This window comes from Rhipicephalus microplus, chromosome 1 (genome assembly GCF_043290135.1).
Source record: "Rhipicephalus microplus isolate Deutch F79 chromosome 1, USDA_Rmic, whole genome shotgun sequence".
In the NCBI taxonomy this organism is placed as follows: Eukaryota; Metazoa; Arthropoda; class Arachnida; order Ixodida; family Ixodidae; genus Rhipicephalus; species Rhipicephalus microplus.
Genome location: NC_134700.1, coordinates 259,159,730 through 259,174,711, shown reverse-complemented (window position 1 = coordinate 259,174,711; position 14,982 = coordinate 259,159,730). Strand labels below are relative to the sequence as shown.

The 14,982-nt window shown below is 48.7% G+C and overlaps 1 protein-coding gene across 1 annotated transcript in view; it reads left to right on the top strand.

Moving 5' to 3' along the window:
* Positions 1-14,982, top strand: part of LOC142814681 (lachesin-like) — a 182,772-nt gene that overhangs the window by 133,062 nt on the left and 34,728 nt on the right. The window contains exons 3-4 of the mRNA XM_075893848.1: positions 2,421-2,628; positions 3,852-4,007. Coding sequence (XP_075749963.1) covers positions 2,421-2,628; positions 3,852-4,007 — 364 coding nt within the window. The remainder of the gene's footprint in view (positions 1-2,420; positions 2,629-3,851; positions 4,008-14,982) is intronic.

Sequence of the window (14,982 nt, the reverse complement as noted above, 5' to 3'; positions counted from 1 at the left end):
ACATGGCTGAGACTCGAACGTCTGACCTTAGAATCAGCTATCGAGATTCTGACTACTATATTATCATGCGGGGTTTATCTTTAGAAAAGACGCAGAGGTTGTATCGAAGCAGACGCAAGGACAAGCGGAGATTTTGGCGGTGGGAACTGGATTCCCCCAGAAATAGACATGAGCAGCGTATCGCATTGAGGTCGTGCCTGGGATGTTCACAGAACCTGTTACGAAAGCTTTCATCATTGTTTTCTTCATCGAAACGCTTGAAAACAACGTGAAGAACCTTTAGGATGGAGTTGGAAGTATCACGCTTGTGCAGTCAGCACCACCTTCAGAAAAATATTGCAATAAACCTAATGGGAAATCATTGAACAGAGAATGTCACCGGAGCCACTAGATTGACAAGCGGACCTCTCTTCATCGATGCAGAAACGAAGATAATTCCACTCTTCGAAACATGGGCGCTGGCGTAATTTATTCTTCAAGCGTTTTTCATCACTTCAAGCACTCACTTTTTTATGAACGTATATGATTATAGTTTCCCCTAAACATGATGTGATACGCAGGATGTGAGAAGTAAGCTTGGCAATCTATATGTAGGAAAAAAATGGCCCATATCTGCATGTTACACTGCAAATGTCATCGAAAGACGATTGTCTTGCGTGTGGAGAGAGTGAACAAAAGTTTTATTTCATGTTCTGCGCAAGAAAATCGGTGAATGGTATTCTTGAGGCGCTGCGCTGGAGTGCCTCGAGCATGCAGCGGAGGCGAACGAGTGCGTCAAGTCTCGTCACACGTAAGACATGAGCACTATCTTGTAGTTATCATGAAAAATGAAGCGCGGGGCGTGTGCGTTCGTCTCTGAAATGATACGGTGTATAACGCAAGGCGAAGGGTAGGTGCCACCACCGTGTCGTCTTAGCAAAGCGTTGGAAACACTTGCCTTTTTTGTGGAAGCGTTGCATGGTCAGTGCAGTGTGATAAACGCTGTGGTCCTTAGAATTACTTATGTATGCCTTTTCTAGAAAAAAATCACATACATAATATTGACGTGTTGTTATAGTGCCTCATATATGCGCGATAATTGCTTTTTAATTGACGATTGCACAAATATGAATGCTGAATCTTGAGCAATATTGGTGGGCGCTGCGGATGGGTTCGGCCGTTTGGAGTATCGTTTGGCCACTTTGGTGCCGTTTAGAGTACCGTTAAAGGCAGACAAACAGACAAATGTACAAACAGTCAGATAGACTGGCAGACGATATTATTTGCCTAGAAGGTCCCCAAGAAAGACTATTGTCTTTAAAAATTCCATGTGTTTGTACTGGATCACGCAAAGCTTGACAATGGCAAGCACAGGCCAGTTGGCCCCTGATGCTTCCCCATCGACCAACACGTCTAGCTTCGAGACGCACGCCTCGGGAGTATGCGCTTTCGTAGGGAACCCCATGGCTGTCTCGGCATGATCGAGCGCAGCCAGGCTAGGCACTGTAGAGCTGAAGGGAGCCTATAACCAGCCTATAAGCAGCTGGTTTGCTACCCTGCGCATGGGAGGCGGATGAAGTAGACGAAATATAGGGAGCAGAGAGGGAAGAATCTCTAGAGCTGCAGGTTGCGCGCGATGTCTGTGTCGGTGGACGTGGCTTAGCCACCACGCATGCGCAGCTTGTCCAAACGGCGCAGTATCTTGTCGCGATGCTTGCTTCTGCTTTCTTTTAAGCCTGAGTGAAACTTCGTAAATAGTTTGCTCGACGTCTGTGTGGCTGCTTCTGCTATACGTCTATCAGCGTGTATATCACAATCATCGCCCAGCACTTGGAGTAGCATGTCGGGCGAAAAGTCAACATCTCCAGCTATTGATTGAAATATTTTTTCCCGTTTTCTATCTTATTTTATCTCTTTTTGAACCCATGGGTTTAAACTACACCGAAACGCTATGCATATCGTCTCCATCGGTCGCTTTGCGTGACACTCTTCATCGCAGAGCGCGTGCTGTGCTCGGTGGTTGCTAGGCAACGGCGCTAGGAGCTTTCTGCAACACCACTACCTTCCTCACGGTATGACTAACAGCTTCGCTGTCAAAAATGTGGCGCAACTGCCCATTCTGCTGAGTACGGGAGATGGTCGCTATCTTGGCATATTATACTGTCCGATTTTGCGCGCAAATGGAGTAATTGATCTTCAACTGCTAAAACCAGATACGAAACCATCATTTTAGCAAAACAAAGTGTGTCATCGCTATAAGCGAGATTCAGAGCATCTTGCTCTATCCCAGGTCGTCATTTATCTGAGAGATGTGAATTTGTGCTTATTGTAATTTTTATGTGCAACCATAAGGGGCTTTCATTAATCGAGTCCGTGACTGCGGTAATGATACACGATGTAGGCGCAAAGCTGGTACTACAACATCTGTTTGGATGCTGTAGGTCGCCTGGATGTTCGTGGAGAAGTTTACCTTGCTGACGCTCGCCAAGAGCGTGATCACGCACAACTCCCGCTTCAAGGTGACGCACAACGGTCATCGCACCTGGCACCTTCACATCCATGATGTGCAAGAACGTGATCGCGGAGCCTACATGTGCCAGATCAACACGTCACCCATGAAGTCTCAGATCGGATACCTCAACGTGGTCGGTAAGTTCGCTTTTCGAAGAAGTTCAGTGCTGAAGTGTGACTCCTGACATCTTATATCAATTTGATACTTCATTTTAATGATGAGAGAGAAACGTGCAAGGAAAAATGCAAATAATGCTGGTTAGCCAGATGTGCGCTCGTCTACTGTTGCACACAAGCTCAAAACGCTCGTGTTGAGCTTCATGACGCTCAACACAAGCTTAAAGCACCGAAAAAAATAGCCCCGAATCTGCATGTAATGTGCAAATGTCGTCGAAAGACGATGGTCATGCGTGTGGAGAGAGAGAACAATTTATTTGATGTTCTGCGCAAGAAAATCGGTGAGTGGCATTCTGGAGGCGCTGCGTTAGAGTGCCTCGAGCGTGCAGCGGAGGCGAACGAGCGCATCAAGTCACGTCACACGTGAAACATGAGCGCCACCTGACAATGTTCTTGGAAAACGAAGCGTGTGGCTCTGAAACGGGTGTGCGCGCCCGTCTCAGAGCTGATAAGGTGTAGAACGCAAGGCGACGGGTAGGTGTCACCACCATCGCGTCTTAGCAAAGCGGTGGAACACTCATCTTTTCGTGCAATCGTTGCGCGGTCAGTGCAGCGTTATAAGCGCTACGGCTTTTAAAATTACTTCTGTATGCCTTTTCTAGTAAAAGATGCACATGCTGAATATATACGTGTTGTTATGGTGCCCCAGACTTGCGCAGTAATTACTTATCAATTGACAATTGCACATGTGTGAACGCTAAACCTTGAGCAACATTGGTGGGCACTGCAGATGTGGTCGGCCGTTTCACGTACCCGGTGCCGTTAAGAGAGGACAGACAGACAGACTGACAGACAGACAGACAGACAGACCTAAATTTTTGCGTCGAAGGGCCCCAAGAAAGACTATCGTCTTTAAAAAACAGAACTAGAGGAGTGCCGCACTATTCGATAGCGCGTATTGACAGCACAGTTAGTGTGCTGAACACTGAATGGCGCCCGACCTTCAGGCTCTGCATTGTTGGCCTAATATCGCGGTTGCAAAGGCTGACCTCTCTGTCATTCCTATATTACGGTCATAGGTGTATGCATGTATGCATGTATGCATGTATGTATGTATGCAGGCAGGCAGGCAGGCAGGCAGGCTCTTGTGCGTTCATTTTCCTACGCCAGAATGCCATGCTGACGCGGTCATGCTGCAGCCGAGATGTCCCTCTGTCCTCGCTTCTTATTTTCTTTTCCCGCAGTGCCACCCAAGATCGACGAGGAGAACACCAGCTCAGACACCGAAGTCCGAGAGGGGGGTGAAGCCGTGCTCAAGTGCGTTGCCAAGGGAACGCCGGAACCGGAAATTACGTGGAGAAGAGAAGACGACCAGGAAATCGCGTTCGGCCGCGAGAAAGGTCAGTAGCCCCCGCCATGATTTGAAAGGGCCGGCCACGCTGCTACTTGCACGACGGCTGGCCAACCATTTCGGGCCACTTCGATATCGCTTGAGAATGCTGTGTTAGATCCTTGTAGAAACTTAATGCTGAAGTTACTGACCGTCCTTATACTTGATCATGATTGAACTGTAATCGCATATTGCAGAGGAATGTAGGCTGTGCAGGCACGAACCCAAAAGAAAGGAAACAAGAGAACACAAACACCGAGTACAGGCAGGAAGTTCGCGCTATGGCAGAAAAGATAAAAAGCATACCTGCGCATGCCCATACATCGGTACGTTTCACCATCAATGACACAACGCTGTCACCTGTAAATCAGGCACCTGTGCTGATACACGTGATAGATAACTATTGCAAATGAGTTCTGCGGAAACCCGCTAGGTGGCGAAAACTTTTCTTTCTGAGAAATTGGCACAGAGTTACTTGCGGCTCCCGGCTACAAAGGGGTGGTTGTCTTATTTCCCTTTCTTGAGAGATAACTATGAAAGAGTTTCGGTTCTTCTTAATGCAAGATAGTTGTAGGCTGGCTGCCAGTAATGTTGATATGCCATGCTTCGACCTACGCGTTTCCTCATACATTAGTCATCTGTCACACAGGTCCCGTTAATTCGGGAGGCGATCGCCGGGCTAATTCCAAGGGTCGAAGTATCGGCCCCCCGAACCGCACCACGAAAGCGTGGACAATTTAGAAGTGGTCCTTTTTGGCGCTCCAGCGGACGCCGGCTGTGGTCCAAAGAACAAGTCAGAGCCGAGAGTTGATAAACAAACAAAATTATATTCTCATTAACGGCAGATCAAAAACAATACACACGTATGCACACTCCACAATAGTTACATACAATACGTCACCAAACAAACAACGTACTACACAGTACAATCAACCACACTTGAAACAACGGACACAGACAACAATACGCACTACAATGCAGTCGCATGCATTGACCAACCAAGACACTTAAAGACTAAAGAGATATAAAACCTATTCAGTCCAAAGTCCTTGGAACAAAAGTCTGAATGATACTCTTCCGAGAATCACTCACTCAAAGTCCAGCGTTGTTGTCGTTCCGCGCCCTCGAAGTTTCTCTTCCAGGAAACCTCGCGTCTTCAATTGGCCACTCTCCAAGCTTCAAACTTCTTCGCCCGAACACGTCGGCTTCACACACGCAGCTGTTGCCACGCGTCCTCGCTCGATAGCGGTAGACACACGCTCTTGCCTGTAGCTCGAGCCTTCACCCCTCAGGTGGAAATCCTCTTCATCGCCTGCTTCGTCCCTAAAGACGAAACTTTCGCCGACTACACGGCGGGATCCCTACGCACTCTGGCGCTAAATTCCGTCTTCTCCTGATCTCTCATCTCGGCTGCTCGGTTAAATACCTTGCGCGCGACATTCCAGACGGTTCTCGTCATTTCGTCGGCGCGATACGCAGCGAAGGCTGGGAAGAGGGCGAGACGGTTGGAACGCCCTCCGCGTCGGATGACTCAACTCGGCGTGGCCACGCCTCCTTCGTTCTAGAAATATCGCGGGCTATCTCAGCCGCCGATGTGGGGTGAGGAGGTTCGTCGGCGAAGCCACGCTTCCAAGGGGAGAGCGCGCGCCCGGGGAGCCTTGGATTTTTGCTTTCTTTTTTTTCTTTTTACCTCCCGGCGTCTCTTCCGCGCGTTACCGCAAGAATTTGGTGGCGCGCCCATTTTTAGCGCTCGTTCTGTGACATCATCATAAATCTGCGCACCCAAAAAACATAGGTCAGCAAAAAGAGCTGCAAACGAGAATAGAAAAAGAATAGGCAGCCCGTACATCCGTTCTTATCGCACACGTTAGATACAGTAAAGTTGCACAAAGGGCTATTCTGTGTCGTTACAGCTACCAATAGGCTATAAAAAAGACATACGATGCCAAGCAGTGAAAAAAGAAATGCAGTTAGCAAATAAAAAAAGCGGACAAACATTCGTTGCACGAATATATTTACAGAATGCCCTACTGGCACAGTTTATGAGGTTTCTTTTAGCATCAGTCACTTCTTCGAAGAACAAGTAGATCTTCGCATTAATCCGAGAATATACATAACTCAATAATCCTTCTGTATGTGGGCGATCTGGAACCGTTTATTGCTCTCTCATCGTAAAGTACATCGTAATCTGAGTCGTCGAACATTTCTCTTAAACACAGATCCTCAATTTATTAGCTACAGCTCTTTTTATTAGACGGCTTTCCGCTCTCCCATAGTAGAGTACCAAGTATACTCTAACTCATAAAAAACTTTTTTCCAAACACATGAATGGTAGTTTCACGTGGCTTACTCTCTAAGAATTCTCACACTGTCGCGAATGAAAATGCACGCCTAAATTCGGTGAGTACGCGGTTTTATACAGACCAGAATAAAGAAAAGCTTTTTTATGTTGTATATGCTTGGCAAGTCAAGATTAGTGATCGTGCACGCCTGATTACTGTGTGTTAAGAATAAACGAAATGCTATCTGGAACGATTTGAGCTACCAAGAAACTTGCATTACCTAAAATGGTTTGAAAGCCCTAGACTTCTTTAGCATGAATACAAAGTTAGGCATTCTGTGCGTATGCCGTGCTAAGATAGTGCAAATGAAAGGGTGCTGGGGCAAGGAGCATTACATCATGCGGCAAATGTTTGTTGAACTTAGGATCTTCTCAGTTCTAGACCAGTGTATATAAAATTTAGAATGAACGAAAAAGTCATTACTACCAGTGATGTGGTCGGGTGGCTTCAGCCATCACTCCGGGGTGGTTGGCAGAAACACACCGCGTTTTAAGTGCGGAACACTTTAGCAGCCCGGCCTGTGCTTGTGTTCTTTCTATTTTTTCACCCATTGTTTTTTTTGCTCTTTCTTCTACTTTCTATTTCTAGTTTTCTCTTTTTTGCTATTTCTAAACGTTGTTTTTTTCCTGCTTCACGCCAAGCAACCACAGCATGAGAAAAAAACAGGAAGTCAGAGAGAAATTGAAAAGACTGAAAAAATAGATTATAAGGGTGTAAGTAATAAAAAGAATTAAAAGGACAAATAACTAGGAAAACATGAAAGGATGAGAAAACCGGAGAAAAACAAAGAAGGCTGTCTAGCTCCGCACTTAGTTTAAGCTTTGGAGCCTTGGTGCCAAGTTGTCTTAACTTTTTGGTTCGTGCTTCAGATGCTGTGTGCTCGATTGCCTGTGAGACCGAACGCGTGGTATAACCTGTCTGATGTCTCATCGTAGGCTTCAGGGAGCTATGAAAGGGCCAGTTTACACCTACTTGAAAACTGAACTTGCTGCGCAAGATGAAGGAAAAAAACGAGAACAAAGACAGGAAGGAGCGCTCTTTCCTGTCTCCCTTCTCGTTTTCCGTCAGCTTGCGCAGCAAATCGAGTTTTAAAGTATGAACCAACCAGTCTGCAGGGAAGTATGGCTTACACCTACTGTGTTGTTATACTGTTGTAGCAGCAGATAGAGCAGTATTTTTGCGCACCACACTTCCGCTCATGCATCCGTATCAATCAAAATACACACGCACACACAAAGAACTCAATGAGGGTCCACGCACTGCTTTTTCCAATGATATTTTCATAGTTATCTGCTGTAATGTTTATTACCTCGCTTTGTTTCGTGGCATAGCGCAATGGTTTTCTTTAGAAACGAAACATGAAATTAATGGACCAGATGCATAGGCTAATGAACACTTTGTGTCAGACCAAGGACGAATCGCGTTAATAAAACATAAAATTCTGCAGATCCCACGTACCTTGGGAATCAAAGTTGTGCTAAGCGCGCGGAGAGAAGGTGACTGTGTTGTAATTCTTTTATTGAGCAAAACGGTATCAAATGACGCTAACACGTGTAAAAATGTTGTACGCATAGATTTGTTAAACAGTCGCGTTCTTACTTTTGCGTAGCGATTATAACAGACACATAGGTATTAGCAACGCCAGAATCGGTAAGCTGATATGTATAAGCTTGTTGACCCTGGACACATGCAGCTAAATGAGCACCAGTGAATGGTGCTTCGCTACAATTGTCGTTAACGCGACGTGACGGCTGTATGATAGTAGTACGCATGTACTGTATATAATATTAGGTAGCCAGCATTGCAACTACTATTGACGTTTCACGATCGTTACGGTCTACTTAAAAGGCAGTTCCGAGACCTGGCATGGCTCTGTGGTACAATACTTGATGGCCACGCAGAATGCTTTGGTTAGATTCCTACTGGGACCATCATATTTATTCTATGCGTTCTTTCAGTCAACGCTGTCGATGCCGGCTTTTAGGGGTGAAGCTCCTTAGGGTTGATATAATTGGCGTCCATCACGCCCCACAAAACCCAAACCGAAACTGAACACCTGCACAAAAACAACTAAAAAAACGCGTAAACAACCGACTGTATGTGTAATCAACTACATGAAAGCACGATACATTATCACCCAATTCGTCCGTCTGTCTGTCCGTCCATCCATCCACTTGTCCGTGCTTGCGTCGTTAACAGTAGTAGGCGACTTCAACGTGGACATTATGGACGTTAAGACCTATAGCGCTGTAGCTTTGCCCACTTGTCGTCATTCACTTCGTGGAAATGCACTGATTTTTGTTAAAGCTCGCGAATGAAAATCACCAATGTCTGTTCGCGTGTTTGCTTGGTTGATATAAAGTGTCAATCACCTTCCATGCATTGCGCTTAACTGTAGATGATCTTAACCCAACTGTTTCGTTGAGGTACATATGTACTGCTTATATGATTGGATAGCCATCACTGCATCCCCAATTCACGCTTTACAAACAATACAGTCTACTTGAAAAGAAGTTGCGAGTCCTGGCATGGTTCTTTGGCAGAACACTTGATATCCATGCAGATTAATAGGGTTCGATTCCTGCTTGTGGATAAATGACACTTTTTTATTTACATTCGTTGGGTCAACGCTGCCAATGTGACCTTTTTTTTTAAACGCTCACGCGTCAAAACTACCCATGCGTGCTCTCGACATTTCTGGGTAGCACGAAGTGTCAGCTACCCGTGGCGCATACCCACATACCAGAGGCACATACCCGCCTGCGGTTATGTGTCACTGTCTGGAGTAGAGTCGAAAAGTAAATATTTAGGGCGGTAGATTAGGAGATGTCCAGTGAATGTAAGAAAGACCTTATTATTTAGCTTCATTTGTGTGTGCCAAAAGACCAGTGCAGCCAGAAAGGTCTGTCTAGGTGAACCTTGCTGTGCAGTTGAACTGCTAGAGAAAAATGATGTTATTGCGATGATGTTTATTAGAACAGAGGAGTCGCAACGAGGTCGCGACGGAAAATGGGCGAACAGCAAGTCTGGCAAAGGCAGTACAGGTTCTCGCGCAATCAGAGCACCGGCTTTTCGTTGTCTTCCGAAGGCGCATACGCGTTGGTGCGTATGCTCCACTACAATACCCCCGGGGTGAAGGGTAGCCATCCTGGCGACTCAGGGAGTAGGCACAATGAGGGGGTCGTAGTAGGGCTTGAGACGGTCGACGTGTACGGTCTCGCGTCCTCGACGGCGCAAATCTGGTGATTGTGTTAATGGCTCGATGACGTAATTCACCGGGAAGGTCGTGTCAATGACACGGTAGCGACCATGGTACCGGGCCAGAAGTTTAGAAGACAGGCCAGGAACGTGCGGGGGCACCCAAAGCCACACAAGGGAGCCAGCACGAAATGTAGGAGCTATGCGGTGAGCGTCGTCGTGTCAAGTTTTTTGTAGGCCTTGAGCCTCACTTGTCAGAGACCGAGCCAACTGACGGCAGTCTTCAGCGTATCTGGCGACTTCCGAAAGCGGGGAGCACTCAGATGCATCAGGGCGATACGGTAGTATAGTGTCGAGTGGGTGGGAAGGTTCGCGGCCGTACAATAGAAAGAACGGGGGAAAACCGGTAGTCGCTTGCGTCGCGGTGTTATAAGCGAAGGTAACAAAGGGCAATACAGCGTCCCAGTTAGTGTGGTCGGAGGAGGTGTACATCCTCAGCATGTCGCCAAGTGTGCGGTTGAACCGCTCAGTAAGACCATTTGTCTGTGGATGGTATGCGGTAGATTTCCGGTGGATAATGTTGCATTCAGCGAGGATAGCTTGGATGACCTCCGACAGGAACACTCGACCCCTATCACTGAGTAATTCCCGCGGAGCACCATGGCGTAGAATGAAGCTGCGGAGAATGAAGAGTGCAACTTCGTGGGCGGTCGCTGCCGGTAGAGCTGCAGTCTCAGCTTAGCGTGTCAGATGATCGACTCCGACAATAATCCACCGGTTTCCAGAGATACTATATGGGAGGGGGCCATAGAGGTCTATACCCACGCGGTCGAATGGGCAAGCCGGGCACGGGAGCGGCTGTAACATGCCAGTAAGGTGCCGCGAAGGTGTCTTGTTCTGTTGGCAAGTGGTGCAAGACTGAACGTATTTCTGCACAAAGCGATACATTCCTCGCCAGTAATAGCGTTGGCGCAGCCTTTCGTAGGTTTTCAGGACACCTGCGTGAGCACTTTGGGGATCTGCATGGAAATTCATGCAGATGTCAGAGCGCATATGAGTTGGGACAGCAAGGAGCCACTTCCGACCACCAGGCATGTAGTTACGGCGGTGCAGAATGTTGTTTCGTAAGGAAAAGTGGGCTGCTTGCCGGCGTAGCGCTCTCATGGAAGGGACAGCAGACGGATCGGTAAGGTAGTCGACTAACAAGGCAAGGTGTGGGTCTTTACGCTGCTCCGAAAGCATGTCAGTCGTGTCGAGTGGTGACAAGGTGGTAAAAGGGGGAGACAGAGAAGCCACATCTGGTGTTAATGGCGATCGCGAAAGTGCATCGGCATCCGCATGCTTGCGACCGGAACGATATACGACACGGATGTCGTATTCTTGCAATCGAAGAGCCCAATGCCCCAGGCGTCCGGACGGGTCTTTCAAGGTGGACAGCCAACATAGAGCGTGGTGGTCTGTGACCACGTCGAAAGGACGGCCGTAAAGGTACGGGCGAAACTTCGTCAACGCCCAGATTATGGCCAAACACTCCTTCTCTGTCACGGAGTAATTCAATTCAGCCTTCTTGAGAGCGCGACTTGCATAGGCGACTACGTATTCAGCTTGGGTGCCTTTCCGTTGTGCCAAAACTGCACCAAGACCGATGCCACTTGCATCGGTGTGAATTTCTGTGGCCGTAACAGGGTCGAAGTGACGAAGAATAGGTGGTGAGGTCAGCAGGCGGCGCAGCTGACGAAATGCGTCGTCACATGCAGGTGACCATGCAGATATGCCTTTGCTGTTGGAAAGCAGACTCGTGAGAGGTGCGATGATGGACGCGAAGTTGCGCACGAAGCGACGAAAGTAGGAGCAGAGACCGACGAAACTTCTTAGGGCTTTCAGTGATGTGGGCAACGGAAAGTCAGCGACAGCTCGAAGCTTATCGGAATCCGGAAGAACACCGTCTCTGGTGATGACATGTCCCAAGATGGTTAGTTTTCGTGCTGCGATGTGGCACTTCTTGGAGTTAAGTTGTAGGCCTGCAGAAGTTAGACACGTCAGAATCTCGTGGAGGCGAGCAAGATGTGTCGGAAAATCAGATGAAAAGACTACGATGTCGTCCAGGTAACATAAGCAGGTTTTCCACTTGTGGGCACGCAAGATGGTGTCGATCATGCGCTCAAATGTGGCAGGCGCGTTGCAGAGCCCAAACGGCATGACTTTGAACTCATATAGGCCATCCGGCGTTACAAAGGCTGTTTTAGGGCGATCACATTCAACCATTGGCACCTGCCAATACCCACAACGCAGATCCAAAGATTTAAAGTACTCGGCGCCTTGTAAACAGTCAAGAGCATCGTCTATTCCTGGTAGCGGGTAGACATCTTTTTTCGTAATATTGTTTAAGCGGCGATAGTCCACGCAAAATCGTACGGTGCCATCTTTTTTCTTGACCAGAACCACAGGTGATGACCAAGCGCTTTGAGAAGGCTGTATGACTCCACGTTTAAGCATGTCATCTACTTGCTCCGTAATGACGCGGCGCTCTTCGGCGGAAACGCGGTAAGGACGCTGTCGCAGAGGCGAATGTGAGCCGGTGTCAATAGTATGAGTGATAGTCGTGGTGCAGCCCAAAGTAGGTTCTTGAAAGTCGAAAAAAGAACGAAACTTGTTAAGGAGAGCAACAAGTTGGCGGCGATGCGAGAGGGGAAGGTCTGCGTCAATAGCATTGTCGAAGGCTGACGAACTTGATGGCTCAGACGCATGAGTGATTGCAGCAATGTGACATGGCGTTTCGTCGGGAAGAATAATATCATCGATATGGTCGACAGGTTGCACATATCCTAACGTTTCACCACGAAGTAAGCCAATGGGGTAGTTGCAGTGGTTGGTGACCAGCATTACGGTTAAACCAGACGCAATTGTAAGAACAGCAAATGGGAGAACGATGCCCTTGCGTTCAGTAAAAACCGGAGATGGCGTAAACACCACCGTGCCGTCAGGTTGCGCCAGACATGAAAGGCTAATAGGGACCGAAGCTTCAGGAGGCAAGGTGATGTCGTCATCAGCGATGACTTTGCAGAGCAGAGGAGAGCGGTCGGGTGGTGGAAATTCACATGTTGGCACAAGGGACACTTCGGCACGGGAACAATCGATGATAGCTTCATGACGTGATAAGAAATCCCAACCCAGGATAAGGTCATGAGAGCAAGATGGTAGAACAAAAAACTGGACGACGTACAAAACGTCTCGGATGACGACGCGCGCCGTACACACAGCCGAGGGATGAATGCGTTGCGCGCTAGCCGTGGACAGCACCAAGCCACTGAGAGATGTGGTCACTTTCTTCAGTTTCCTACAAAAGTTTGCGTTCATCACAGAAACGGCGGCCCCGGTATCAATTAACGCTAATGTGGCGACTCCCTCAACATCGACATCAACAACATTTTGCGGCGAAAATGGAGGCCTTGGGAATTGCGCACAAGTTGCAGTTCTTGCCTCCGGAACTGCACTGATTAGTTTCCCTCCTCAAGAGGTGGTCGACGACGCATAGGCGATGGCGATCGGCGACGAGGTGATGGGAAACGAGCAGTCGATGGGTGGCGATCCGAGTCGGAGTGCCTCTGTTCATATGCAGACGTGGTGGTCTGCTGCGGTGCGTAGGTAGGAGCTCCGAAGTATGCGTGCGCAGGCGTGGGACGGCGGCGGCAGAAGCGTGCAATGTGGCCAGCGATGCCACACGCGAAGCAGATGGGACGATTGTCTCGGGTGCGCCACTCATTAGATGGACGGAAAAAGCGAGGTGGGGGCCTGTAGACTGGAGGCAAGGCCGGAGGAGGTGGAGCCGACAAGGCGACTGGATGCGGTGGGGGCCGCGCGACCACAGCTGCGTAGCTGAGAGGTGAAGGCGGCGCAGTTGGTGCGTAGCCAGCAGTTGAGAGATCAGATGGCACCGAAGTGCACGGGTAAAAGGCCGGAACTGTAGGGAGTGCATTGCAAATTTCAGTGCGTATGGCCTGCTGCATATTCGAAGGGAGGCTTGTCGTGGGCGCGTCACTATGCGGCAGCAGGGAAAGCTGTCGGGCGACTTCCTCCCTGATGAAGTCTTTAATCTGGTTCGACAGAGTTCCTTGGTGAACGTTGCCATTGGCAAGTGCGACGGCCGAGATCGAATCTGGTGATGGGACACTCTGTCGGGCGATGGAACGCTGACGATGCAATTCATCGAAGCTCTGGCACAGGCTTACGAGGACTGCCACCGTGATCGGGCTCTTCACCAGCAACATCTGGAATGCGCAATCTTCGATGCCTTTGAGAATATGTCGAATTTTCTCTTCTTCAGGCATGGATGAGTTAACACGCCTGCAGAGGTCGAGCACATCCTCAATATAGCTAGTAAAGGTCTCACCAGGTTGCTGGGCTCGGTGGCGCAGACGCTGGTCAGCGCGGAGCTTGCGGACCTCTGGTCGGCCGAACGCTTCGGTCACGAGGGTCTTGAAGGTGGACCAGCTGGCGATGGCGGTTTCGCGGTTGGTGAACCATAGCTTGGCGACGTCAGCCAAGTAAAAGATGACATAGGCAAGCTTAGAGTCGTTGTCCCATTTGTTTCTGGCACTCACGTGTTCGTACAAGGAGAGCCAGTCTTCGACGTCTTGCTCACCACTGCCGCTGAAGATTGGTGGGTCCCGCTGACGGGTAGCACCGGGGCAGGTCGACGGGGCAGCCGATGGTGCTGGCTGTGCTGGGATGGGCTGGTTGGCGACTGCGTCAGTCATGTTGTACGGTAGTCTTTAGGCCAACTTGCGAGAGCGGAGCTCCAGGTCTGCTTAGGGATCTCAGCAGCCTCCACCAAATGCGATGATGTTTATTAGAACAGAGGAGTCGCAACGAGGTCGCGACGGAAAATGGGCGAACAGCAAGTCTGGCAAAGGCGGCACAGTTTCTCGCGCAATCAGAGCACGGGCTTTTCGTTGTCTTCCGAAGGCGCATACGCGTTGGTGCGTATGCTCCACTACATTATGATTAAGTGTGAACATTCGATGAATGTTACATTCGAAAGAACTGCGACGTGGAAGCCCCAGCTTTTGTCGATGCCAGTGGCCGGCGCGAACTTCGCACTGAATTATGCGTCATCGTGAGCTGCTTCATGACGTAATTTTTGTCGGCGCGGCCTCATCAAGTGTGAGGCCCACGGGGCGTCTTTATGTTTTTCTATAGTAGAGTACCTTGTACTCTAAACTGTGAACAACTCTTTCTAAACACAGAACTGTTATCTTCGTTCAGGCAACAGGCTGTCTTAACTTTAGTTTTGTATGGCTGCTGTTATGGTTGTGCACTCTTCCCGAATAAACACCAGCAGCCAGCGTTTCTTAAATGGTTGAGGTGTTGCAGAGGTCATTGATAATAGTATTGTTTCTGGTAAATATGTGAACGAGCTGCAGCAAAACAAGAAAGAGGAAAATA